We start from the raw sequence: 26,807 nt of genomic DNA, 5'->3' as shown, positions 1-26,807 counted from the left end.
TAGGAGACAGGGCAGAGCTACATCTGTCCAGGGCCAACTCCCCATGGTATTGAAGGCTCTGGATCAGCCTATAGGGTGGTGGGTATGGCAAATATTTGCTCCGTACAGTCCACGTGGTCAAGTGTGCTGCCCACCCCCATCTTCTCTGTGACAGCCAAACCACAGACACATGTCTCCACAGGGCCCATTTCCCTCAGTCTCAGGGGAAATGCAGATTTTGGAAGGAACCAACCATGCAAGTCTGATACTGAACACAAGAACTGGACAGATGTCAGGAAGGAGAGCTTCCCATCCTGCAGAAGCCCTTCAGAGAAGGATCCACTGGGGGCTGACTCCCCTGAGGAAAGTTCTTTCAATTGAGAGCCGAGCCAGGTCTACCTGGGTAAAGGTTGGGGAAGAGGCAAAGGAAGGGACCACAAAGGGACCAAAGCAGGAAGATGGCTAAGCCTGGACTGGGAAGCCTGGGGGCCAGGCTAAAATCCTGGCCTTTCTTCCAGAAGCCTCTGGAAACCACTAGAAAAGTTAGCCCAGAGTATCAAGATGAGGTTGTTCTGACAAAGGTGGAGGAGAAGGAGGCTTGTCCATGGGTCCATAGCACTGTCTGCACACTAAGCCAGGGACTGGAACTAGGAAGACGGCAAGTTCTAGAACAAACAGAGTTTGAAACTGAGATATTAGGTAGTGGGAGGTACTTATGAGTGGGGGAGTAATAGAACAGCTGAGCTCTGAGGGTGAGCCCACTGACACAGCCAGTCTTGGGAACAGCACAGACCCTTCCAGAAGATCCTAAGAGACACACATCTCTTTTCTGGACCCAGACTCCCAAACGTCAGGCAGTCTCTGGAGCCTCTGGCCACACTTGGGCAGAAAGAGACACTCAGGTTGCAGCTGTGAGGGACAGCGGCCCTGCCTGGCAGGAGGCTCCTTTGCGTCTGTTGAAAAGATGTGCTTTGTGTGGCTTCAACAGGAAGCCATGGGGATTGGTGAGGTATGCACTGTGCCCTTAAGAGTGTCCCCGGCCTGAGAGGTGGGCATCAAGTTGCCACACATTTGCCTTCTGAGCAGGGGCTTCAAACAAAGACTATGAAGAATGCTCGAATGGACAAACGTGACATTACAGAAGAAAGACACTAGGGGGCGACAAGGTACTGTTTTTTTTTTTTTTAAATAGTCCAATTTGCTAGGCTTCTGTTTCTCCAGACAAAAGGAGGGAGAAAAAAGTCAGCAAAGATCCACAGCTCCATCCTTTTTAACACTAGCAGCGGGGCCAGCTTTACATATTGGTAATATTCTTTGCTCGGCAATGATGACCTAACATCCACATCTCTCACCTCCCACCACGTTCTTACTTTCCTTGTGTTTCCTGAAGCCATTCCCTCCCCTGCTGCAATCAGTGGTGGCTCTGAGGGACACATCTCTCCAGCAGTTACATCACAACCACATAAATAATCTTAGCACCCACATGCAGATGCACCATCCTTATTTATTTTCTGAAATGAAAATGACTGGGCTTTTCTATGTAGAGGAAGATGATTCATACAGTACAAAAAAGCTCAAGAAGAAAGTTAAAAAGATTCACCCCAAATGTCGCTGTGACCATAGACAACCGTTGCAAACATTCCAGGATCCAATGTCTGATATATGATCTACCTGCACATGTGAAATAGGATTACATATAATTTGATGTAGGAAAAAAATACAATGAAAGTGGGCTGGCCAGGATAGCCTGAGGCAGGCAAAGTCCTTAAATCTGAGCCTAAGCTAAGCAGCACAGTGAGACCCTGTCTCAAAAACAAATCAATCAAAACCCCAAACAAACCAACAAGAACGACAGAGGCATAAGGTCTGTAGGAAGTTAATGATAAGAGTCAGGAGGCCGTGCCTATAATAAGTAGTGTTATGTGACATCGCTTTGAGTGGCAAGTGCAGAGTTAAGGTCTCAGGGGACAGGGCCACCTGCTGTGGAAGGGGACTATAACTAAGTGGTCACCTAAGACACATACTTGCCTCAGATTGCCCAGACCAGGCCAGAGGAAGCAAGAGGTTGAGCAAGGAGCCCTCCTCACATGAGCCCCCAGTTGAGAAGTACAATAAGAGACAAATCTCTTCCTGTTCTATCCCCAAGCTTGTTTCATCTTCCTAGGCAGTGGCTTCTGAACAGGGGGGATCATGTGGAAGAGGCCTTTGCAGAATACTGTCCCAGAAGGACCCAGAATAGAGTTTGGTATCTGTATCAATAAAAAGTGCACATAGAAAATATTTGTGGCTTTGAAAGTCACGCAGTCTTTCTTGCCTTCAAAGCACAAAGCTGCAGGGGCAGCAAGCATGTGAGTAAGGGTGACTGTGCCCAGAACTTACACACTGGTGCTAAATTCCAGTTCTGTTTGATTCCTGTGGGTCTTGAACTTTGGTGGTTTTTGTATTGTTTAAAGATATGAACATCTCAGTTCCTGTTATACAAAAATTGGTGGTGGGTGAGGTTTTCGTGATGTAAAGGGACACGTGTGTTTGTATTCTTGGCAAAAATCCAACCCCTGAGCACAGCTCACAGGCAGCTTCTCCACAGAGCAGAGACCCTTCACAATGCTCACCCTGTATCACACTGCCGCCTCACTAACTATCTGGAACAATCCGCCTTCCCCACTGGAGTAAAGTGTGGGTGGTACCTCTTTGGTTGTGTTCTGTACACTGCTTGAGTCTACAGGAGTGGCTGACATGCATGTGTATTTGAACAGCAAGCAGGTTGGTGGCACCTGGTGTAAGATCCTTGGCTATTCCCTGGTCCACAGGCCCGTGGGATGTGATTTCTTCTGTCTCCAACCTCCCAGGTTTCCACCTTGCTCCTCAGTCACTCGTATCTGCCAGCTCTCCGGAGCTGGTGATCTGCCTTCAGTATCAGTAGGTCCTCTGCCCCTTGTGTACCACAGCCTCACCTCCCTGCCCCTCTGCCTGGGCTGTGAGGATCTCCAGGGAAGGGACTACACCACTAGCTTCCTGTGTGCACAGCCATAGAAACAATTTTGCTCCTTCACTCCGTTGAGAAAGACCCCATCCACCCCGTCAGGGTCACCCAGCTCACTCCTGCCTCCAAATTCAGGGACTTCTGTTTGCATGGAGACCCCGTTACATTCTCTATGTCACCCTTCTCAGCAAGGGGATGTGTGACTCAGGAAACACATCCAGTCTCCAGAAGCGGCAGGTGCTAATCCAGGCTGGAGAAGATGAGAGGCCAGCTTGTGCCTGTGCCTAGGGTTCTGCTGGTATGTGCAGTTAGGAAACCATGGCATCAAACAAGGCCTTCCTTTCAAGCCCAGTCAGAAAGAAATCAGAAAGAGTGCACAGCTTTATGGAAAGGTTTCAGAAAGCTGGAGTATCCAAGCGTGGGACTTGGGATCTTGTGGCCTCTTGCCTCCTCATCTGTATGATGGGCTGCTGTATGTAATAGATTCCTCATAGGATTAGGGCAAATGTGACAGGAACTCTGTACATAAAGTACAGGTTGTGGGCCTCGGGCCCATTGGACATTCAGGCCAATAGCCTTTATTTATAAGTCTGGACAATTAGGTCAGCTAGAACAGCAGAGGAAGGATCTCCTTTAGACTCTGGGTATGTTCATCCTTACCACAGTTCCCACCACACCCTGTTGCTCTGACACCGTCTCCTCATCCACAGCCTGACCCCCAAGGCCAGCAGTGCAGTGGCAGCCGCCTAATTTTTACATCCTTCCTCCCTTAGTGCTGGCCATTGCAAACCCTGACGTCTGGGAGGTTTTGACACATCCTTTTGTATAAAATCAAAGCCCTTTAACCATGCAGGAGGTACCACACCCTGTTCATTAAATAAACAGCTCCTGTGAGGTGGCTCTGACATCAGCCCTTCCCTTCCCAGGGCCTGATTCCATGCTCACCGGGGACTGATTGCTTTCCACGGATATGCAGGATGACACTCCCTAGCGGCACTGAGACTTCCCACTTTCCCTCTGAACCTCTTTTAATTATGAGCCCAGCTTTCGTTAAATAATGAAGAGCCTTCTGACTGAGCACCCAAGGTCCTCGGATGTTACATCAATGTCAAGAATATTCTCTCAGAGGTTCCAAAAGCCAATCTAAGTCTCCCCTGACCCTTCTCAGTTTGGGATTTAGATGAGGTACGGGGATATGCTCCGATGAAAGTCAGTGTGACCCGCAAGTGTCTTGAGCTGTCAGAGTAACCGGCCACTCCAGGGATCTCCACTCAGGCCCTCCACTTGAGGCAATGGGCCAACCGTGGATCAATGCGAAGCACAGACTGCTCAAACATAGCACTTAGGCACAGGCTTAACTATTTCACACCCTACTCATAGCAACTGAAGCCAGGTCAGGGAGGAGAGGAGGTGAAGCCTTGCACACACAGGGTGGTAAATCATCCCAGCTCAGTGTGAGAGCCCTTAAATGCAGGGAATTTTCCAGAAACCTGGTGGGAGGAGAAAGGGCTCTTACTGTGTCAGAGTCTTCATAGGAGACCAAACAGGACAAAACCAAAAATATCCAAAACCCTAGAAATCTTGGTGCCTCAGAATGCTGCCTCCCATTTTTCTATGTCCCAGAGCTCATGAAGGGTGCACCACTCTGAAGAAGGTACCGGAACTGGAGGACAGCTACAAGTGACTGAATGGGGAACAGCCTTGTCGCTCAATCTTGCAAGCTAAGTGTCCTCACTGGAAAGCAAAGAAGTGTAGTGGTTTGGATTAGAGTGTCCCTGCCCTATCCCACCCCGACTCATATTATTTGAATATGTGGTCCATAACTGGTAGTACTGTTTGGGTACATTTGGGAGGTGTGGCCTTGCTAGAGGAAGTATGTCACTGGGGTGAGCTTTGAGAGCTTAAGGCCTCTCCATGCTGCCAACGTGATCTCTGCTTTGTTCTTGTGGTTCAAGATGTAAGCTCTCAGCATCCTGCTATATCCACTATTCCTGCTTACCACTCCTCATTCTGCTCTTATGGCCTCTAACCCTGTGGAAATGTAAGCCCAAATAAACCATGTCTTCTATAAGTTACCTTGGTCATGTTGTTTTATCGGATTTATTATCTATCACATCTGAAATTACTAATAAATCTGAGGCCTATGAATAGATATTTGCCAAATGGATAAACTTGGGGTTAGAATTAATGTCAGCCCAAGATTTATATACTCCTAGCGCTAAGGAACATAGTGATGCACTTTTAACGACAATATTACATAGCATCTAGAAAAGTTTGAAAAAGGACCTGGATGTGGATTTTTAGAGCAGGTTGGCAGGGGGACCTGCTGAGCAGGGTGAGGCTGAACTGAATCCTCAGTGATAAGCAAGTGTTTAAATGGTGAACGAGGAGGGCGACAGTAAGGTTGGGTCAGGCTGTCATGCCCCTGCCGTGGGGATGTGCAAAGACAACATGGAAAAGCATGTTGCCAAACTAGAACCCAAAGCTGCTAAGGACTGGAGTCCAGATTCTTCTCAAGTAAGTCTCACTCCAGAAGTCAGATTCTGCTAAGTAGCTACCTTCTAGGGGCACCTATGGGGGACTCTGGTTACAGTGGCCCTAAGTTCTGTTGAACACCAGGCTGACTGACTACTTCAAACCTTCCCTTCTGTACTACCTTGCAACTTTCCCACTAAAAGCAGGGGTATATGCTCCATTGATGTCAGTAGCTCTAAACTGCAGTCCTGTTGATCAGCAAGCAGGTGTTACAGCTAGTTGTAACTAGTTCAGAGGCTAGCTCTGAAGTGGTACTGGTGATTCTGCTGTACTGTGTTCCATTCTCAGCCAACAGGCTGCCTGAGGAGGCAGAACAGAAATCCTGTGTGTCAGAGCTCCAAGTATGCATTCTGGACTTTCCCAGGCCCTGGGACCACTCTGGAGTCTGTTTTATTCATGATGTCCCTCATCTTCTGAGGGCTAACGGCCATGGGAGGTGTCCACATCCTGTACAGGAAGGAGCATTGTTTGGCTTGACACTAAGGGAGGTGACAGAGTTCAGAAGGATCCATCTTCCAGGCCACACTTAATAAAAACAGCCAAGCCCTGGATCCTGAGTAGAAGACCAGATTTCTTCCACATTCTCTGGGATGCTATCTCCCCTTACCTTGACACGAGCCGAAGAAACAGAGTAGACTGGCTCCACCTTACCGGAGCAGTCTTTCCATGTGGTGATTCCATCTCATGGACCTAAGTCTACACATGGACTAATAATAGATCTGTGTCAGAGACCCAGCACCCCTGCACTGTGGTGGGGTTTCCTGAAGTGCAAAGTCATATTTCTGACTGCTAGGATAATTTTACAGCTATGAAAAAACCCAGCAGTGTCACATAAAAGAGAGGTCCAAAGACATCTTTGGCAACCAAAGGATAAGCTCTGTATAACAGTTTGACAGTCTATAAGCTGTCTTTTTAAACTATCTCAAAGGATGTGGGAAAAAAAAAAAAAAAACAGTTACACATGTCCCTCACAGACAGGTTAGCTAGCATTTCACTGAAATACGTTAGGGTTAGGAAGTGCAGACAAGATTAGGAATGAGCAGTGGGCTCTAGGAAACCCTATGCCTATACCTAATAAATACCAGTCTTATTCATGCAGAAGGGGTCAGCTCTGACGCTAGGCTGCCTCTAACAACTGGGTCCATATGCTCCAAAGAGCTCAGGCTTTGTGGCTGGTAACAGCTTTAAGTGGTCAGCATATTCCACTTTGAGAAGGCTACTCTCTTTAGAGAAGCTTTTCCTGGTGCCAGTCAAGAAACATTGCTCTGGGCACTTGATAACAGCTGGCAGCTCTCAGTTAGGCAGTGTCTCCTCCAGGAAAGGAGAGATCTGACATGTGAGTCAAGACATGAATCTCAGTCCAAGCCAATGCATTGGAATTAAAACACTCACATGCATGCATGCATGTGCATGTGTGTGTGTGCGCACACATACACACACACGCATGTACACACAGGAGATCTGCCCAAGATCAGTGCCAAAACCATAAGGTCCCTGGGTGCTGAGAGGTAAGAAGCCAAGAATAAATGTAGAGTCGGCCTCCCAAGGTTCCCCAAGCTTCATTCATGACTCTTCCTATTTCTAAGCAGCAGAGGAAGTGGCTGTTTCTTAGGTCATGAGAAAGTGAGGGTCACACGCATATCCTTGGATGGTAGTTAAAAGAACAGCACCCACAAGGAAGCCTGAAGAATAATTGGTAGGAAGAACGGAGAGATCCACTGGCTCTGGGCTATATTCCTATGCAGAGAGATGCCTGCCATCTCAGCACCCCATGCTTCATGAGCAGTGACTGCTGTTTAGCAGGAAAGAGGAAGTATATTGCGCCGGGAGGAAGGACACCGTTAGCCTTTATTAATTTCCACATGGTTGTTCACAAGCACCACCGTGCCCACATGAATAAGCCCAATGTCAGAACAGATTTATCTGGTGAGCAAAAGGAAGTGGAAGCTGTAGGAGAGAAGCTAAGTTGGCCTTGAAGCTCAAACTCTGCCTACCTGCCTGGAGACAGAGAGGATTAAGTAATTAGGTAATATTTATAACGTGTGAAAACGATTGACAGCCCCTGGCACCTGCTACCAGAATTGGCTCAATAGCTCCCAAGCTCTGTGGTACCCGGCAACACCTTGACTCCAGCCAGCACCTGCCAGTCTAAGCACTTTTTATGCTGTTAGGTTGATCTACTAGACAGTGAGGCAAGAAGCTCTCTCTTTATGGCCGTTTTGAAGTGAACACTTAGATTTGAGAGAATTTTGTCTAGAGTAGAAGAAGCCCTCTGGCTACAGGTACTATGAGCGATGTAGCCCCATTCTATAAATGTCTAGCTACGCTCTTTCTGTATGAGAACCTAGCCTGGATAAATGGCAAATGCTCTAACTGGGCCAACTTTATAGCAAGGCTCTCCTTTTCTTGGCCATGTGGCATACCCCATCCATCCATCCATCCATCCATCCATCCATCCATCCATCCATCCTCATACTCACTGAAGAGTTAGCAATGATGAAAGTGCTACCTACCCAAGAGATACAGATTCCCACCACATCATGGTACTTCTAGATAGTAAAATAGAGATATATTCTAAAACAAATGTCAAGAGGGGCCATGGGGGGAAAGTATGGGTGTCCTCCCAAGCAGCCAGACCAAAGCAGCCAAGAGACTTCCCTTGGAAGGGCACTTTAGGCAGAGCTATGAAGGTTGGGAGGCATCAGTTTGGTGCAGAGAGAGGTCAAGAGTCCTGAGCCAGAAGGTGCAGGCTTCTGGGACTGGAGCATATCAGTGAGCTGACGTCAAAGGAAGTGACACACAAGATAGGTCTGGGGAGGGGGCAGGACTCACGGATCACAGTATCTACATTTCTCTTCCTGTTGCTGTGATGAGATACTCTGATAAAGATGATTTAAGGGAGACAGAGCTTATTTTAGCTCACAGTTTAAGGTACCATCCATCATGGCTGGGAAGTCAAGGCACCAAGAGACTGAAGACTTAGCGACACTGCAAGCACGGTCAGGAAGCAGGGCAGTGGATGTATGTACTCAGCTCGCTTTCTCCTTTTTATTCAGCCTTAGCCTCAAACCCAGAGAATGGTACTCACCACAGTTAAGATGGGTCTTCCCACGTCAGTTGATGTAATAAAGATAATTCTCTACAGGCATGCCCACAGGCCCACCTCCTAGTTGATAATATACTCTGTCAAGCTGACACTAACCATCACACACAGTAACAGTAACTTTCCCAGAAGGGTTCCAACAGTTTTCGAACAGCTCAGCTTCACACTTGATCCAGGAAGCATCACGCCTTATTCTGAAATGTGAGCTTCAGTGACCATGTCACAGATAACATTATCACCCAGATGTACACAGAACTCACCGCTCACCTATACACCAGAAGTACCAGTATCTGCACAGAATCGTCCATATCTCTGACTTTATATTATCTGGTCCACAGACTGCCACATTTAAAAGGTCATAGACAGACAAGGGGTATGATGACTGCACACAAGAATACGTTTGTAGGCTTTAAGCCTGAACCTCCGGTGTTAGACTCTCAAGCCTAGAATCTAACACTGCCTCAGGCTGTCCCATGAGCCCAGTGAACAAGAAATGGCTGTGCCCCTGCTATGATGCTCGTTAGTGTGAGGTTCCACTAATATACAAGCCACTCTATTTAGAAGTCCCACTTGAAGTGGGCATGCTGGCTTCCTAGGGGTGGAACCTGTGACCCGGACCTCAGCAGCTCATATAAGGAGCTCCTGAGCTAACATGGCAAACAGGAAGCACGAAGCACATTATGATGGTGAGAAGGGTAGTCAGTCTGTGAGGGTTGGTTTCAAATATCAACTTGCTACAACTTAGAATCACCGAAACAAGGAAACTTAAGAACTGTCTACAGCAAGCTGGCCCATGGACATGTGTAGGATTATCTTGATTGCCTAAATTGATACAGGATGACCCGCCTGAAATGTGGACATTTGGGTGTTCCATGTATAAGCTCCCAAAGCCCTGGGTTATGGAGTCAGTCACCTGGAGGACAGCAAATGCAATCTTGTAGAGTTCTAGAGGGAAAAGTCATTTGCAAAAGCCCTTCACAGAAAGCATCATGAAACAGTGCTTCTGGTAGTGGCCCACATACAAAAAGAAGCAAGATAAGGAAAAGTGTTTGATCTTGCTCCCTTAGCCTTTCTAGGGGATGCTGAGTTATGGACATGACTGTATAGGATTATTTTGACTTGCCCTGCTGCCTGCGGCTGCCACTGCTACTGCTGATTTCTTTGCTGGTGATTGAACCAGCCTTTCTGAGCTTCCAGTATGCACTGAGGCTCAGTGGTTCTCCAGGAACCCTCTAGGCCAGTGCTTCTCAACCTTCCTAATGCTGTGACCCGTTGGTACAGCTCCTCATGTTGTGGTGACTTCCATCCATAAAATTATTTTCATTGCTACTTCATAAGTGTAATTTTGCTACAGTTATGAATCACGATGCAAATATCTGATATGTGACTTCTGTGACGGTTGTAAACCAGAGAGTAAGAATCTCTGCTTTAGGCCTTTGGCACCAGACTGGAACTGTTGAATGCACAAAGCGAACTAAGCAACTGTACCATCCTCTTGGGTGTGAGACAACTGCTACTGACTTATTTTAATTTTATTGTGTAAGCTGATTTATAAAATCCTTTTGTCTGTCTGTCCATCCGTCCGTCCGTCCGTCCGTCCGTCCATCCATCCATCCATCCAGTGGGAGACTACCATCCCTAAGTAGATACTTCTTACTCCTGATCACTTCATCTGACCACAAAAATTCCTAGCAGCCTCCTGCTGGTCTTGTAGACGCTACTACAAGGTTTTATGTTTTTTGTTTTTGTTCTTGCTGTTTTGTTTTGTTTTGTTTTTAAAAATGCAGCCAGCCAATATGAGAGGCTCGCACCTGTTCAGATCACTGCACCAGGGCTGTAAAAATGTTATCCCAATACATTATCAACCTTCCTGACTCAGCACAGGTCCATCTTCCCTGTCCTATCTAATCTTGCTTCCCTTTGTCCACTGTTCCATGATGCTTCCTATATCCAAGGGCCTTTGAAAAATGACCTTTCCTTCTAGATTTCTGCAGGATTACCTTCCTGCCCTCCCAGTGGCTAATCCCGTAATCAGGGTCTTGGTAGTCTATACATGGAATACCCAAGATAACTTGGCGTTACAGATAACATCAAGCACATTGAATAGAATGCTAGACTGCCTTGCTCAAGGAAGACCTCCCCTACTTTTAATACGTGACTGATTTCCTGTAAAACCAATAATACCTGGGTACGAAGGCCCATCCTTGTTTTGTTTATTTCTTCCATTCACAATGCAAAATGCCTGTATGCTTGTGTATATGTAAGTAGGTAGGTAATTAGATAGTGTTTGTGTGTGTGTGTGTACATGCATGTGTATGCATGCACATTGGCAGCACAGGGTGGGGATTGGGAGTTGGTTATGTGTGCATATGGAGGTCAAAGGTCAACAGCCAGATGTCTTCTTCCATCACCTAGGATTCTGAAATAAGATTTCTCTCTGAAAATTAAATAAAACATATGTGAATGTAGAGAGGCCAGCACAGCATCTGGCACCACCAACCTCTTCCTGGGCACAGCCACTCTCCTTGGTAACCTTTTCAAAGGCAGCTGAACATACACATGAAGATAAATCTACTGGCTGCAAACAGTAGGTAAAACAGGCAATGTTAGCTACGCTTTGAATATGCCTTGTCTCCAATCAAACTCATGTTGAAGCATTGCCATCAATTGAATACACATTGGAGAGGATTTAAGAGGAAGAGGTTCCACCCTCAATAAGGAACCGATGTCGCTCCCCAAGGTAATGAATGAGTTTTCGGGAAAGTGGACTGTTCAAGGGTAGGCTAGGTTTTTTGTCCTCTCTCCACTCAGCATACACTCTTTCTGAAGTTTTTGAACTGGAACTTCTTGAGTCCCTTACCAGAGGCTGGGTAAGGTTACACAAGCCTTATTGCTGTTTTTAAACAAATTACCCAGTCTTGAGTATTGTGCTACAGCAACAGGAAACAGGCAATACAACATATCAGCAGAACACTGACATTGTGTCAAGCAATTAAAGGCAACCAATACAGAGTTATACATTTACATTCTATGAGAAGACTTACGGAATATTGGACATTTACCTAAATAACTGGATATTCATCTATTTTATCCCTAGTGTGTTCCAGTTTTTAAATCAAGCCTATACCTTGCTTTCCATTTACCCACTCTCAGGTTAAAAGCAACAGCAAACCTACGTTGTTTTCAGGAGACAGTTAACTACCAACACTGTGGAGCCGCGTGGAGCCGCGTGGAGCTGCGTGGAGCCTGTCCTTTTCTTTACCATGTACCTGCCCCGAGAGTTTCTGGAAGGAGCAGCTGACTACACAGGAGTAAAACGTACCTACTAGAGCTTCCCTTTGCTAAGATAAAGTAATTGTGGCTCATTAATGTGTTGTGTGGAGATGACTGCACTGAAAATAGAACAACATTAATATTTTCTCCAAAAATAGCAGAAAACCAACATTCCAATGTCAAACTGTGCAGCAATCATGGATTTTCTCCTTTGTTTGCTCATTTTGGTGGAAAATGTGATGTTCCGCCTCAGTGTATTCGGGTTTAAAATCAGCTAGTTACTTATGGATATATCTTTTTAAAACAACTTTTAACCGAAACAGGAAGCAATCCTTCGCGCTGAGATTGAAACTCAAAAAATCCAGCTCAGCAGAGGAGCAATGCACTGTCTACAAACCAAGGCATGAGACTGTGACACTGAAGGGTACGCAGGCAGACAGTGTCCTCTCTACTTCCTCTGATTTTATTACATTATACAGTGTCACTTTAATTAAGCCATCAAATCAAATTATCAGATCAAGTGGCTTCGATTCCACTGCGGGTTGAACAGGTTTCGTTAAATTAATAAACCATATGTTTTGTGCTGTTGGAAGCAAAGTTATTTTCCTTCAATCACCATCCCAAATTTCTTCACAATAGAGTGTGTTCAGCACTTAATCACAGGATGCTCTTCCATGGGCCTTCCATGGGCTGAAGAGTAACTGAAATGACAGCCCATTAAATCCTAAAGTCTGTCCAAGTTATTTACTGACAAAGGGCAGAGTAGCCAATTGGACGTCCCTCTAACAACTCACAGAGCCTAAATACTGTTTCCATGTTCAGGAATCAAGGCTTCGTATTTCTTCTGTATGGCATCAGTTATGTCTTTCTTGAGCCACAATGCAGGAGTGGGGTGACCATTCCTCCCCTCTTCTTTGGTATCCTGTATAACCATGCTTCTTGGGCTGGGGCAGTAACAGGCTGCATTCTGTAGTCTCCCTGCTGGTGCAACCAATCATCCTGACAGAGGGCGGACAGGAGAGATGGGGAGCCTTCCTTGGCACCCAACCAGGGCTGTCCTCATTAAAGAGCACAGCTATGGAACCAGGGATAATGAGGAGCTACATGCACCTAACTGAGACTCTCGTTATACCTCTGATGTGAAAGATGGCCAGTTGAAAGTTGAAATAGTGTAAGTAGCCGACAGCCAGGTTCCTAAATCTCTAAATAGAATGTAAAAACCAAACAGTTTATAGTTACTATTACTACCATTGGTAGGGAGGCAACTGGGGATGGAATACCTGTGTCTCCTGCATTTTCTGCACGTGGTCCTACCACTTAGCTATATCCCTAGTCACACTGCAACTCTTTGAGATGTTCAAGATTTTCCTTTCAAAAAACATGCTTTCTTCATCTTACTGTGACATATTCCCTAGAGCAGGGACCAAAACTGGGTTCTCAGGACAAATCTGTTCTAGACTTATTTGTGTTAAGTCAAGAGTCACTGGGAGATATTTTCTATGCCTACTCATTTACATATTGACTTTGGCTCCTCTCATGGCTCCCTGGTGTACATGAAGACTTGCAACAGGGATCTTATGGCCTACAGAGTCAAGAGTATTCACTAGGAGACACACGGGCAAAAAAGTTTACTGACGACTCCTGACTTATATAAATTACTTTTCTTTCTTCTGTAACAGTGCTACAACAGACGCATTGCCTCTTTCCTGAGGACCCAGAGCTTCTGACAGTGAGCTGCTAGAGAGGGCCATTCAGACAGGCTCTATCCTTCGTCTGTCAGATCACAGCACATTCCTCTACTCTGGTAGGATCCAGACTGTGCAGATGAGTGGCGAAGGGGGACTGCAGCTCCCTTGTGTCACCTCTTTCCCAGTATCCCTAAGACCAACCACGTCATCTCCTTGGGCTGTCTGGTGACTATGAGCATCTGCCCGTGGCTTCTATCTATAATGCTCTTGAATATACCAGTCAGCTTGGGGAGAAACAGAGGAGCATTTTGCCACCTACAAAGCCATGGCATGTACATGTAAAAAGTCAAAGAGAGCTATCCTTAGTCATTAAGGAACTGAAAACAAAGTCCAAAGGGAAAATACTTTAGATAAATTAGCGTGGCCACAATACAAAAGATGCACAATAACAAGTGTTGGCAAGGATGGGAAGACACTGTATCCACTCCATACACTATTAATGACAAGGTAAATGGATGCTGCCAGAAAACACAAGGCTGGTCCTCTCAACTACACACGTAGATATCGGGTATGAATGGGAAGCTCTGTATCTGAGTCTTATGCCCAGATGTGAAAGCAGCAACATTTCTAACAACCCCACAACAGAAAGCTCCAAATGTCCCGGAAGCAATGGATGAATATACAAACTGTAATGCACTCACACGGTCCTATATTATTAGACCATATAACAGCACTCATTTCTGATTCATGCTTCTATACTTACTACATATAGTGAAAGAGGCCAGAGATGCCCTATGTGATGTACTGATATGAAATGTCCAGAATACATCAATCCAGACAGACAGAAGGCAAATTTGTGGTTAGCAGGGGGAAGGAACAGGAGAGTGGGGAAACTACAGAAAGGGGACTAGTGAAAGATGTTTGTTTTAGAACAATGGAAGTGTTCTAGAAGCAGACAGCAGAGATGTACAACTTGGTGACCATGCTTAGCATGTGTGAGGCTCTGGATTTAATCCCCAGCATTGTGCATAAATAGTAGGCAGAAGAGTAAAGAAAGAATATTCTCACTCTAGGAAACTGACAGTGTCTAAGCAAAACTAAACATTTCTCCAGTAGACAGTGTCTACTTACATATAGTCATTAAGAGGCATGACCAAGAATATTTACTCTCATTGAATTTTAGAAATGGATCACGCAATCATGTGCACAGTAAATATTTTCTGGAATAGTCCATATGTGAAATGTAGTCCTAAGAATGAACAAACGATTCCACGAAACACTCCCAATACCAATGTGGAGTAAAGACACTAAAGAACACTAGTCAGCTGACTTCACAAGCACACCAGGGCAAAGCCACTTTCTGGCAGCGGTGACCATGGGAATGCAGATCTGAAAGGGCTGAGGACCATCCTGGGATACTGGGGATGTTAACTCCTTGATCCAAATCCTTATTACTCAGCTATATTTAGTTTGTGGAGATGTATCAAGCTGTGATACATATGCAGTTCTCCAGATGTGTAAAAATAGTATTTACAGTAACTTCAGGGCTATTATGCCAAAATATGCTGCTTTAGACTTCAAACTGAAGGGGTCTGTGAAATGCAAGTGTGGGGAGAAACTTCCCTCAGTGGCCACAAAGCTCCTCCCAGAAACTCACTAATTAGGGACATCCACTTGTGCAACCTGAGAGGAAGCCCTGTCCTCTATCTTCTCCTCTTTATAAGGGTGGTGCGCAAGTGTGTGGGTCTGGAATTTAAGTTCTCACTTCTTCTTTATGGGATGGCCTATAGGGTACACGTACTTCATTTTTAGGCCCTTCTGTATACAGCAGGAGGGAAAGGCATGGACAGAGAGACAGTGATTAACACAGGGAAGAAGTCAGCGGGCAGAAAGACTGGAGACCCCTCCCTGCTGGAGTCACATGGGACAGAGCAGAACCTGTGCAAAGAAAGCCACATTTCAGAATGGGGAAAACAGTGGGAGCTATGGAATGACACAAAGGGGGCCATGACAACAGGGAGCAGCACATTTGGGTCTCAGTCTCTCTTGCCAGCCCACTTACATTCTCAGGAGTACTTTTCTTAGTCAGCTATCTCCATATCTACCATTGGTCCTGTGTCCCTGGTCCCCTGCTTTGATCTTTGATACGAGAACTTGTAATTTCAACAGATGCCCTATGGACTCAGACCCCTACCTATGACAAGAGTTCTGTACAGATTCAGTCACCAAACACTCAGATGGGAAACAGAATGATTTCACTCTTCTGTAATGCTGAAAATCCAGACAGGATTACAGATCTCCTTAGGACCCTCCCCTCCCTCTCACTATGGCACTCTAAACATATTAGAAATCCTTTTAATATTTACACACTGTAAGAGTTAACAATGGACATGCTATCTGCAGTAGGCTTTGGAGAATGAGACTGTCCACATCCCATATGTAAGGTGTGGGCCACATTCAGTGGAGGACCTTGTCTACTTTGACATGTAAATGGTGGAAGACCATCATCCTCCAATTTTCTTTGATGACAGCTGCCACACATTCTCTCTGCACAGACCATCGATCACTCACTCACACACTCAGCACAGTCTCCAGGGAAGCGCTGTTACTGCCTTGTTCTCAGCATTTCTGAGTTAGCAGACTATGTTTCTCTTGATCCAGATTTCCCATCCCTGGCAGGACCTCTGCACAGACTTCTCACCAAGAGTAGGCCCTGGAGAGGTCTCCTTTCCCAAAGTTCTCTTGTGGAATAGCCTTCAAGTTCAGTTATTCTTAGCTAAGTTTTAAAAGTTAGCCCAAGTGAGGATTTATCAATGGCAATTTAGCCTGCGGCATCTCATAAGTCTATGGGAATCTCAGTTGTCTTGCTGCTGACAGTAGCTAGAGACCAGACTCTCAAGCCTTCCCTGGGGACCCTTGGCCAGATCAGTGTCCTGTACTAAACCACAGACAGACAAGAGTCCCATCCTCCTCCTTCCTGCTCCCACCCCCACAATGCTGTGCTAAAGACTGATGTCAGGGCCTTGATCCCCTTTTACGGCATCTCTTTTAGGTCCTTTGTTGGTTTAGGAACTTAGAAAACAGGCTTATTAGTGTTAATACGTACAGGAGATTGTGGACTATAACCCCATGCTTCTGGACCTGCAAAGATCATGTGCTAATAATGATGTTGGCGACATTCTTAGAACAAACTACCATGCCACTTACCACACCAAAGAGAGCAGAGTCTGGTTTTCTTGCCCATGAAGCACAAGAGCTCTTTCCATGCCACTCAAATACACAATTCCAAAGGAGAGGACACTCAGTTGGAAAACAGCAATGTCCTCACACCAGTACAGATATTTTGTTGCCCCCTTCACGACCCCCAGGACTAGGGCTTTGCCCAGACATACTTCTCCATGTGCTTCCTAAGAAGCAAGTCACAATTATAGTAAGGCTGAGAGAAAGAGGAAGGCTCCTGGGAGAGGAATGCATGCATATTTCATATAAGAAAACAGAGATGTAAGTAAGGTGTCAGCAAGTGATGTGCACATCCTTCAATGGTTTAAGAAGTTAGTGGTTTCTGGGGGGCATTCAAAGCTAAGTTGCACCTCTTGCTTAGGATGAGAGCAAGCAGGAAGACTGCACGCTTTGAGGACTTCAAAGATGCTGGGGTTTCAGTTCAGGGAAATGCCTAACAGGTAGGACAGGACTGGGGATGTGGCTCAGCTGTAGCATGCTTGAACCCAATATGCACAAATCCTAGAGCTCCATCTCCAGCACTGCATAAACTGAAAGGCATGGTGGCATGTGCTTATAACCTCAGCCCTTCGGCGGCAGAGACAAGAAGATGCGGAGTTCAAGGTCATCTCTGCCTGCTTTGCAAACTTGAGGCCAGCCTTGATTGACTACATGAGACCCTGCTTCAAAAGCAAACAACAACATAAAACACACAAGTAAGACATGAGTTTGATTTAACAAGAGTTTCATTTAGACATTAGTAATTAGTTTGGAAGTATAGAATAAAAATAGAGAATGATTGATCTATTCCTGCTAGTCAAAAGGGCAATTTTAAGCAAATCTAACCAAAGTTATTTGTACATCATTTCTATTTATTGTCTAGACAAATTTCTTTTAGCAGAGAAACATATGCTCTTAACACCAAGTCCTAATTTTTGGGCTGACTGTGGACTATTTTTTTAAATGTGTGTGTGTGTGTGTGTGTGTTTGTCTGTATGTCTGTATCTCTCTGTGTGTATGTGTGTCTATCTGTCTGTGTATCTGTGTGTGTCTATCTTTCTGTGTATCTGTGTGTATATATTATCTGTGTGTCTGTGTATATGTATGTATATCTGTGTATCTGTGTGTATATATTATCTGTGTGTCTGTGTATATGTATGTATATCTGTGTATCTGTGTGTATATATTATCTGTGTGTATATCTGTATATATATGTGTATGTATTATCTGTGTGTGTATCTGTCTGTCATCTGTATATCTGTGTGTGTATGTATGCATCTTGTGTGTCTGTGTATCTGTGTCTATGTCTGTGTATCTATGTGTGTATGTCTGTCTGTGTATCTGTGTGTCTGTCTGTCATCTGTGTATTTGTGTATGTATGTGTATCTGTGTGTCTATTTGTATGTAGGGGTCAACAACAGGTTTCTCCTTCAAATTTTCTCTCCCTTAGTTTTTGAGCTAGGGCCTCTCACTGAGCCTGGAGCTCACTGATTAAGAAATCCTGGCCGCTCAGTGAGCTCTGGGCACTCTACATGTCTCTGTAGCCCAGATCTACTCCTAGGACTAGCTTACAGGTGCATGCCAACCCTGGATTTTATGTGGATGCTAAGAACAAAATTCTTTTTATAATTTAAAATCATTTATGATAGGGAAACTCTCTTCTTCAGGCTGGATCCAGCACTCAATCAAAATTTACCTTTAGAGGCTTCTGTCCCTAGTGGGTTGTCCAAGAAGTCTGACAGGTCATGGTTCCAGGCATCCCGGACAGCAGACTTCGACACCACTCTGTCATTCAGAGCCTGCTGTGGTCGGAAGTTATTTCTCAGGTACTCCACTGACTTGACGTGGTCTTGCTGCTCCGTGGTGAAGATAGAATAAAAAGCCTCAAGCTGAACAAAGAACCAGAGGGAGAAGGAGAAAAACTCAATTAGTAAAGCTTTATGATCCAAAGGATATGGGGTGATCAGAGTGGAGGGGGGCAGAGCAAAACTGACCTTCTACCTAGTAGTGGGCCTACACACATCACACACACACACACACACACACACACACACACACACACACACACACACGTTCTGGAATCAGCACCAGTGGCTGAACTCTCTGTCCTGGCTGCTAATGCGGCCGTTGTCATCTGAGGGCCATTGTCATCTCAGAGCCCTGTGCGGCCTGCAGATTTCTCCAGCAATACCTTTAGTACTATGGGAAAGAGAACAGACTCATGGTGAGCCCTGGAGGTAAAGTACCTAGGTATGAACTAGAGTCCTGTGCACACTGCCCCAGACCTCCAACAAGTTGCTCCACTCTCTTGAGCCGCCACTCTCCTTATATAAAATGGTGATAATTGTAATAGTGCTCCCCTGATGAGGTTTTGAGCAACAGGATTCATGACAGAACACTTTTTCCTTGTATAGCATTCAAAGTACACACTAACAAGAATAGTAGTAATTTAATTCTATTCACAGCCTCTGTGGACAAACTACAAATCAAATTCAGCCAAGCCATGAAGATGCTCAATGCTAAATGTGTTGGTAAGTTCAATTGCCCAGTTCTAAATTCACCAGATGGCTAGTCACAGACAAATGACTCAAGCTCTCTAAAAACTCAAGCTTCCTTATCAGTGAGATGCCTGTAAATACGGGCTCCATTTTCTAGGGTTCCTGAAAAGATGAAATCTATGTGGGTCACCTAGAACACAATAGACATTTAACAAAGATCAGCTATTGTCACGATCAGTATGAAAAAGGCTTCCACAAAAACACTGATGAAACTTTTTAAGAAAAGCAAAGAAAAAAACTTCAGCATCTCACAACCATATCCTGACCATCAAGAGGGCGTCTTTGTAGCCCTGAGCACTGCATCATTAAGAAAGGTCATTGTTCTGTTTGCAAGAATAGAGCATTGACTGGCTGTCACAATTGCTCTCATCAGACCACAAAGATAATCTTGTCACCAAAGAAACGGCGATAAGCACAGGGCTAGAAGTTGCTGCATGTTTCAGGGAGCCAGGTGGCTGGCCATCAATACTGGTATGTAATGTTTTTTTTTTTTTTTTTTTTTTTTTTTTAACTATCATGGGCTGAAGATATGCTCTGTCATTCAGAGCACTAGTTGCTCTTCCACAGGACCCTGGTTCAATTCCTAGCACTCACAGGTCAGATAAGAACTGACTGTAACTCTAGTTCCAGAGGATCTGGACTCTGCAGGTGTCACATGCACAAGTTGTACTGACACATGGAGGCAAAGCATCCATACACATTATATAAATAATAAATATATACATAAATAAAACTATTCATGCTCTGAATTTTTGTATATTTGTGTAGGGAGCCATCTATAAGTCTAGGACAAACACTCTTAGCTCAGAGACTGACCCAGACAATGACCAGCTGCTGACAACCAGAAGCTTCCTTCCTTAGGTGAGAAAGTGAGGTGCTCCTAGAGAGACTGCAGCCAACTAATCATTCACTGGACTCTATTCTGTAGAGGTGTAAGCCACTATGCTGTAAACAATTAAAGATGCAGAACTCCTCCCACCTCCAAAAAGATGCCACAGGTTTGACAGGATGACCAAAATCCTATACACACACACACACACACACAGAGGAGAGGGGAAGAAACATGGGGTTTCTGATTTTTTCAGGAAATGACTTCCTAAAATTTTATAAATGGAATTAACAAAGCCCCACATCGCACCCACTCCCCCCAGAAAGGGTCCAAGTAAAGACTAATCAGAACGATGAAGACTGGAGAGTCAAACCTGTGAGGAAAGGCCATAGGAAGTAGAACTATTCAACCTGAAGAAAGGGTGAGCACTGCATAATTGTATTAATGACCTTTGATGTAGACGATGCTGACCGGCTCCTCTCTCCATGTCCAGAGAAGACCAAATAACAGGAATGTGGCTTAAATTAAATTCATGAGATAGGAGTTGGATAAAGGGATGGTCTCTTCAGGTTCAGAGTGGCTTCTTGATTTTTTTCTTTTTAAATGTGAACTGGGCTCTCACACCAAGTCAGACAGGCAGCGTGGTAGACACAGCCGTCTGTTGAAAAGAGCATTAAGCTTTGAGGAACCAAAAGTAAAGACCCTAGGAGGCTTTCAGCCATACAGCACCACGCCTTGTTTAGTCTCTAGAGTATGTGTTTCCTTCTTGGCTAGCACTTAGTTCTAAAAAGTTTACTTCTGAAGCTTCAGGGAAAGAATTAGTCACACAACTGTAAAAAGAGGCAGGTTGTGAATTAAACACAAAAGTGCCTCCGTTTAAATTGCTCTTACAGCTTAATGACAAGCTATGGCTTAAAAGCTCAAGATGCTTCCCTGTCATTAACTCAGCTCTCCTGGCAGACACTGAAGGAAGGCTGTGATGGCTCTGAGTGAACTGATGACCTGGATGATATTATATTGTCAACTGGATCATAGCTTCGCTTGACAGTCACACAAAAGGGTTCATGCAAGAGGACAGGCGTAGCAGGCTTATCAAATGCCTTTAGTAGGTTGGCAGCATTTGCTAAATGCTGTCTTTCCTCTGAAAGGAAAGGAAATTGCTGGTGGCCCCTCCTTTTGGTAATGGCCACAGTTGGTGACCGAGTAAAAACCTTCCTGATTTTTGAATTGGGGAAAAGTCTGCATATTTCACTTTATCAGGAGAGAAAGAAATCACCTGAGCTAGAACTCTACTGACACATCCTTCACAAATATTTTAGATTGTCCAGGGAAAGCCAAAAGGCCAGAGGATATGGAGCGAGATGACATGACAGTCTCTAGTAACAGCAGAGCAGGAGGACATGTTTCTTTCAGCCTTTGACCAGGGCACATGTTTGATGTTGGAGTTGTTGGGCCTTCAATATCTGGTCAGAAGTGAAACAGTGATCCTTTAAAAATGTACACTGGGGCTGAAGAGACGATTCAGCATGACACTGGCTACCCTTGCAGAAGACCCAGGTTCTGATTCCAGTACACACACACACACACACACACACACACACACACACGCTCATAACCATCTACAACCAAGTTTCATGGGACCTAATACCTTCTTTTGGCCTCCATGAGCACCAGACATACATGTGGTGCAAATACATACATGCAGACAAAACATTCATACATATAAACTAAAAATAAATCTTAAATAAAACAGTTGTATACTTGATCATGCTACACCTCTGGTTTCCTATCACTTCAATCTCCCACTCTTAATGGGAGTGAGGGTGTGCCAGGGATCTGGCCTGTGCCCCATTTTCCATCTTTAAAGCTTCCACTCTTAATACTTGAGTCCAAACGTCTGTTTTCAGAGCCTTCTTGACAAAGGTATAGTCATGGACATCTTACGTACTCTTCCTTTGTTTGTGTGTATCTTGTGTATGTATAAGTGTATGTGCACATATGTCTGCATGCAGGTAAAGGCAGAGGCCAGTGGTTGACGTCAGGAGCCTTCTTTGACCACTCTCTACTTCATTTTTTGAGAAAGCATCTCTAAAACCTGGAGGTCACCAATTCTGCTAGACTGGCTGGCAAACAGTGCTTAGCGATCCTGTCTCTGCCTCCTCAGTGCTGGGATTACAAGTGTGTGCTGCAGTATCTGGCTTCTTGAAAGGTTAGTGGGGATCTAAACTCATGCTTTCAAGCATTTCACGGAATAACCTGTCTTCCCTCTTCCCCAAGCATTCTATACCACCGAGTCCTTACAGTACAGCAGAGATAACAATGCTATATTCATATCATGTGGTTTTCCTCTTTAACGGGTTTCTCTATATAAAGTGCTTTAAATAGTTTCTGACAAAAGAGAATATTCAATATTGTTATCACTAAATTCTTTTTATTTTCTAAGGACTGTAGCTAATGATGACTGTAGTCTGTGACTACAATGGAACATGGCTTATCTATTCTTTATCTTATAGAACTTACTTTATACAAGGTAGTTCATTACGCACCTAAAGAGATGGATTTTAAACTCACTTTTAGCCTAAAAAATAATATTAATAATTAATGACAGTGTTATAATATTGTGGTGGTTTGAGTAAGAACAGCCCCCATAGGCTCATATTTGAATTTTTGTTCTCAGTTGGTAGACTGGGAAGGATTAGGAGGTGTGACCTTTTTAGAGGAGTTGCGTCATTTGAGGTGGGCTTTGAGGTTTTAAAAGTCAGTGGCAGGTCCAGTGTCTCTATCACTCTGCCTCAGGCTTATGTTTAAAATGTAAGCCTGTGCTAATGCTTAGCACCATGCCTGCCTGCCTGCCTGCCTGCCTGCCTGCTGCCATGCTTCCCACTATGATGATCATGGACTAAGTCTCTAAAACCGCAGGCCCACAACTAAATGCTTTTTTTGTGTGCAAGTTGCCTTGGTCATGGCATCTCTCCACAGAAATAGAACAGTAACGAAGACAAGCACTGACACCAGCAGCCAAGGCTTTCTAAGCTCTTATGTGATGCCAAGGACCACACCAAAAGGAGCCTATGCTTGGTTACTTAGTCATCAGAGAGGCCCTGTAAGGCTGGGAGTATTGTCATTGTTCATAGTCTGTATGTTACTGAAACCAATAAGGAAACTGGTCCTTGAGACATTACAACTGTCCCAAGGTCACAAAAGGTGAAGTAAGGATAAAAAAGCCATGACTGAGTGACTCAGCTTTTCTCAACCACATTATGTTATACTCAACAGGCCATAGCGTGACTCAGCAAATAAGAAGCCAGTGGTGGAGGAACCCACTGTGGTGCAGGCAAATTCCCAGCAATTTCCCACTTCACTAAGTCCAAGGCCAATTCAGGCAGGGAACCCAACGTCATCTATCTGTCCTCTTTTGTGTTCTGAAAGGAAACCACATAGTGCCTACTGGATGGCATGAACAAGATGGCAGCTAAGAAGGAAAATGCTCTCCACACCCCAAAGCCCTCACTTCCTCACTTCTATTCACGTGAGCCATTTCCAGAAGGTAATAAACACATTGGATTTATCTTGCCTTTAATGTAACTAATGAAGTCTTTATCGTTTAGTAAAAATAAATGAAAGTTTTTATTTCTATAATATCAAATTGACTTTTTAACTTCTGAAGTGAGTGTGTAAAATACTTCTTTCTCTTCTCCCTGCTTGGGGAACTGTAATTGCATTTTAACTGGTACTGTTACAAGAACAATTTTAACCTTGAATCGCAAATGTGTTGGCTGGAAGTGTATATAAATCATTTCAGCTTCATTTTTATAATAAAAGTATTTCGGAGAATAATTAGTTTTTAATCTGTCAGTTCGAATCAAAGGAAAGTTGAAATCTATTCATTTCATGTGTGTGCAGCCAGGACTCTTGGTCCACAAGATGTGAGGCAGGAGGCAGTGAGGCTGAAGGGGAGAGATTAGTGAAAATAGAAGAGAGTAATAGAAACAAAAGCCATTAGACACTGGTCTGAGCAGTATTACCAGGGGTGGGTATACAGAAGAAATTCAAAACAACCACAGTCCATGGTTAACACAACTAAAACCCGGGGAACAAGGTGGACCCTGCTTTGCTGCTTTGCTGCCTCATTATAGAGCAAACAGTGGTAATGGGACATTAAATGTCCAATAGCCTTGAACAGCTCAGGTTGTACTTTTGAACCACGCTGCAAAAAATGAAACTGAGACTCGTGCAAGGCCAGGTCCTTCCCCTGGCTCAGATACTTTTACAGCAAGGCAATTATAGAAAGGCCTTCTACATAAAGAAAACGCCTTCAGATAATTAACAAGGAAAAGCACTCTCTTTTGGACTAATGATGGCATCTTCACCCCACAATTTAGAACTTCTCTTTCTGCACATGGGCACCACATGGTGTTGGAAAGGATGCTCCTGGATAACTGACATACCAGTTCCCATAATGCCTTAGTGCCAGAGCATCAAGGAGCTATGCACGCTCTTCCCTTAGTTCACACATACACTGGAGTAATAGTTCAGATTACTGGGTAAAATTCTATGTTAAAACTGATTTTCTCTTCTTGTTTATACTTTTCAATGTAGCTACTATAGAACTTAAACAAGATACCTGGCTTGCTTTATTTCTCTGGGACAAGGCTGTCATTTGGATATGGTGATCAATTACTAGGGAAATCAGGAAGACTACTAATGGTCTTCAAGCTGCTTCCTCTCATGTCAAGCACGAGTCTATACATTTCACCTCTAGTACCTTTTTATCTTCATCATTTTACAGACGTGGAAACAGAGGCACAAAGTAGAGAAACTTATCTGAGAAATGGAGCCAGGAATGGAACTCTCAGTTTGAAGGCAGTCTGCCTCCTGCCTCCGAAGCATAACTTTTAATTCCATAGACATGCTTAATTACTCTGACAGACAGACCAGTAGTCAAAGGGGGAGAATGCAGATAAACCTTTCCTTTCCAACTTAGCTCACTGATTTAAAAAAAAAAAAAATCCAAATATCCAAAGCAGACTAATTAAGACAGTTAGACTTATTGCATAAATCTGCATATACTGAATAGTGGAGAGCATACCCCCAAAATTATACTCATGGAAAAGGGCTGGAGAGATGGCCCAGTGGTTAAGAACACTCATCACCCTTACAGAGGTCCTGAGTTCAATTCTAAGCACACCCATTGTCTCTTATTCTAGTCTGTAACTCCAGTTCCAGGAAATTCAATGCCATCTTCTGGCTTTCTCGGGTACTAGGAATCCTGTTAATTTAGTCCATGGATGTATGTGTAGGCAAAATACCCACACATATAAAATTTAAATATTAAAACCAAATCATGCTGGAGAAAAACCATAAGCAATGCCATATCTTAACCCACAGGAGGAGCCACTCCAATGGTGTCAATGGGCAAAGAAGCATCATTTGTACAACTCTCCTGCAGGATAAACTGAATCCACATTAGAATAATGTCTTCTGGACTCAGCACGAGACAGAAAGTGCTCAATATATGATATACACATGTATGAAAGCTTAAAGTAAGACTGCAGAGCTGACTCCAAGTGCTAGTCCCATTCCTTGATGCTCACAGACCCAGGCAGCATTTTATTTCCCATTTTCTCTCCTCTTATCCTCAACCCATGTGTGTGTGTGTGTGTGTGTGTGTACGTGTACGAGCATACCCTCCCTTAGAAGTCTGAGGCTGATATCAGGCAGGCATCAATCATTCTCCATCTCTTTGCTATCATATTCACTGGGACAATCTCCCTCAATCAAACTCCAAGCTCCCCAGGACAGCTAGTTTCGAGAACCAGCTTGCTCTGGGATAAACCTGTTCCAGCCTTCCATAGTTGGTAATTACAAGCAGGCCACTGTACTCACTCAGCATTTTTATGGGTTTCCAAGGATGTGAGCTTTGGTCCTCATAGTTGTGCAGTGAGTGTTTTTACTGTTGAATCACATTTCTTCCCAGGCCCATGACTTTTACATGGTATTTACAATGGATAGATACTGGAGTCTCATAACCCATACTGACTGCTGGTCAGCTAAGATGTCTAGGTTCCACCAGAAAACACCACATTTGATTCTACATTATCATACAAGAGAGAGGCCAAGGTCACTGGCTAAGAGCTGGTTAGAATGCTAGTGTAGATTCAAAGGGAAGAGTAAAAGAGGCAATTTAAGAACCTGTCTGTGTCCTCTGCAAGCCTAGAAAGAAATCCATAACCCCAGCTCCTACGCCTGGGCTGCTCAGCACATCTTACCAAGAATGCACTTGCTCACTGCTTGCCCAGAGTGATGAGAGAAAAGATAAGAGAGGGAGGCTCCTGAGAAATAGTGGAACAGGACCTGAAATACTTGGCTGTTTCCTTTCTGATAGAGGCAGTTGTAGAATTCCTAACCACTAAGCTTTTCCAAATTGGCCCCTGCCTCTCTGGAATCAGTATTCTCTGCTAGCTTCAGAAAGAACATTGGCAGTGATGGAATATGAAGTTTTGAGGCACTAATACACGGATGGACACTTTCCTCCTGGGAGTGTGTGTCTGTGTGTGGGTGTGTGGGTGTGTGGGTGTGTAGGGGTGTGGGGAGTGGGGAGTGATGCAGCTGTGGCCTCTGCAAGCTGGCCAGCAAGGAG

At 44.4% G+C, this 26,807-nt stretch overlaps 1 protein-coding gene across 2 annotated transcripts in view; it reads right to left on the bottom strand.

Annotated features, from left to right (window-relative positions):
* Ptprg (protein tyrosine phosphatase receptor type G) overlaps nucleotides 1-26,807 on the bottom strand; it is a 670,147-nt gene that overhangs the window by 96,154 nt on the left and 547,186 nt on the right. For both annotated transcript variants that reach the window (XM_034497422.3, XM_034497423.2), the window contains exon 8: nucleotides 18,477-18,669. In XM_034497422.3, the coding sequence (XP_034353313.1) occupies nucleotides 18,477-18,669 (193 nt within the window). The remainder of the gene's footprint in view (nucleotides 1-18,476; nucleotides 18,670-26,807) is intronic.

The sequence above is a fragment of the Arvicanthis niloticus genome, chromosome 3 (assembly GCF_011762505.2).
Source record: "Arvicanthis niloticus isolate mArvNil1 chromosome 3, mArvNil1.pat.X, whole genome shotgun sequence".
NCBI classification, from domain to species: Eukaryota; Metazoa; Chordata; class Mammalia; order Rodentia; family Muridae; genus Arvicanthis; species Arvicanthis niloticus.
Note: the sequence above shows the minus strand (reverse complement) of the source record. Positions and strands in the feature narration are given on the sequence as shown.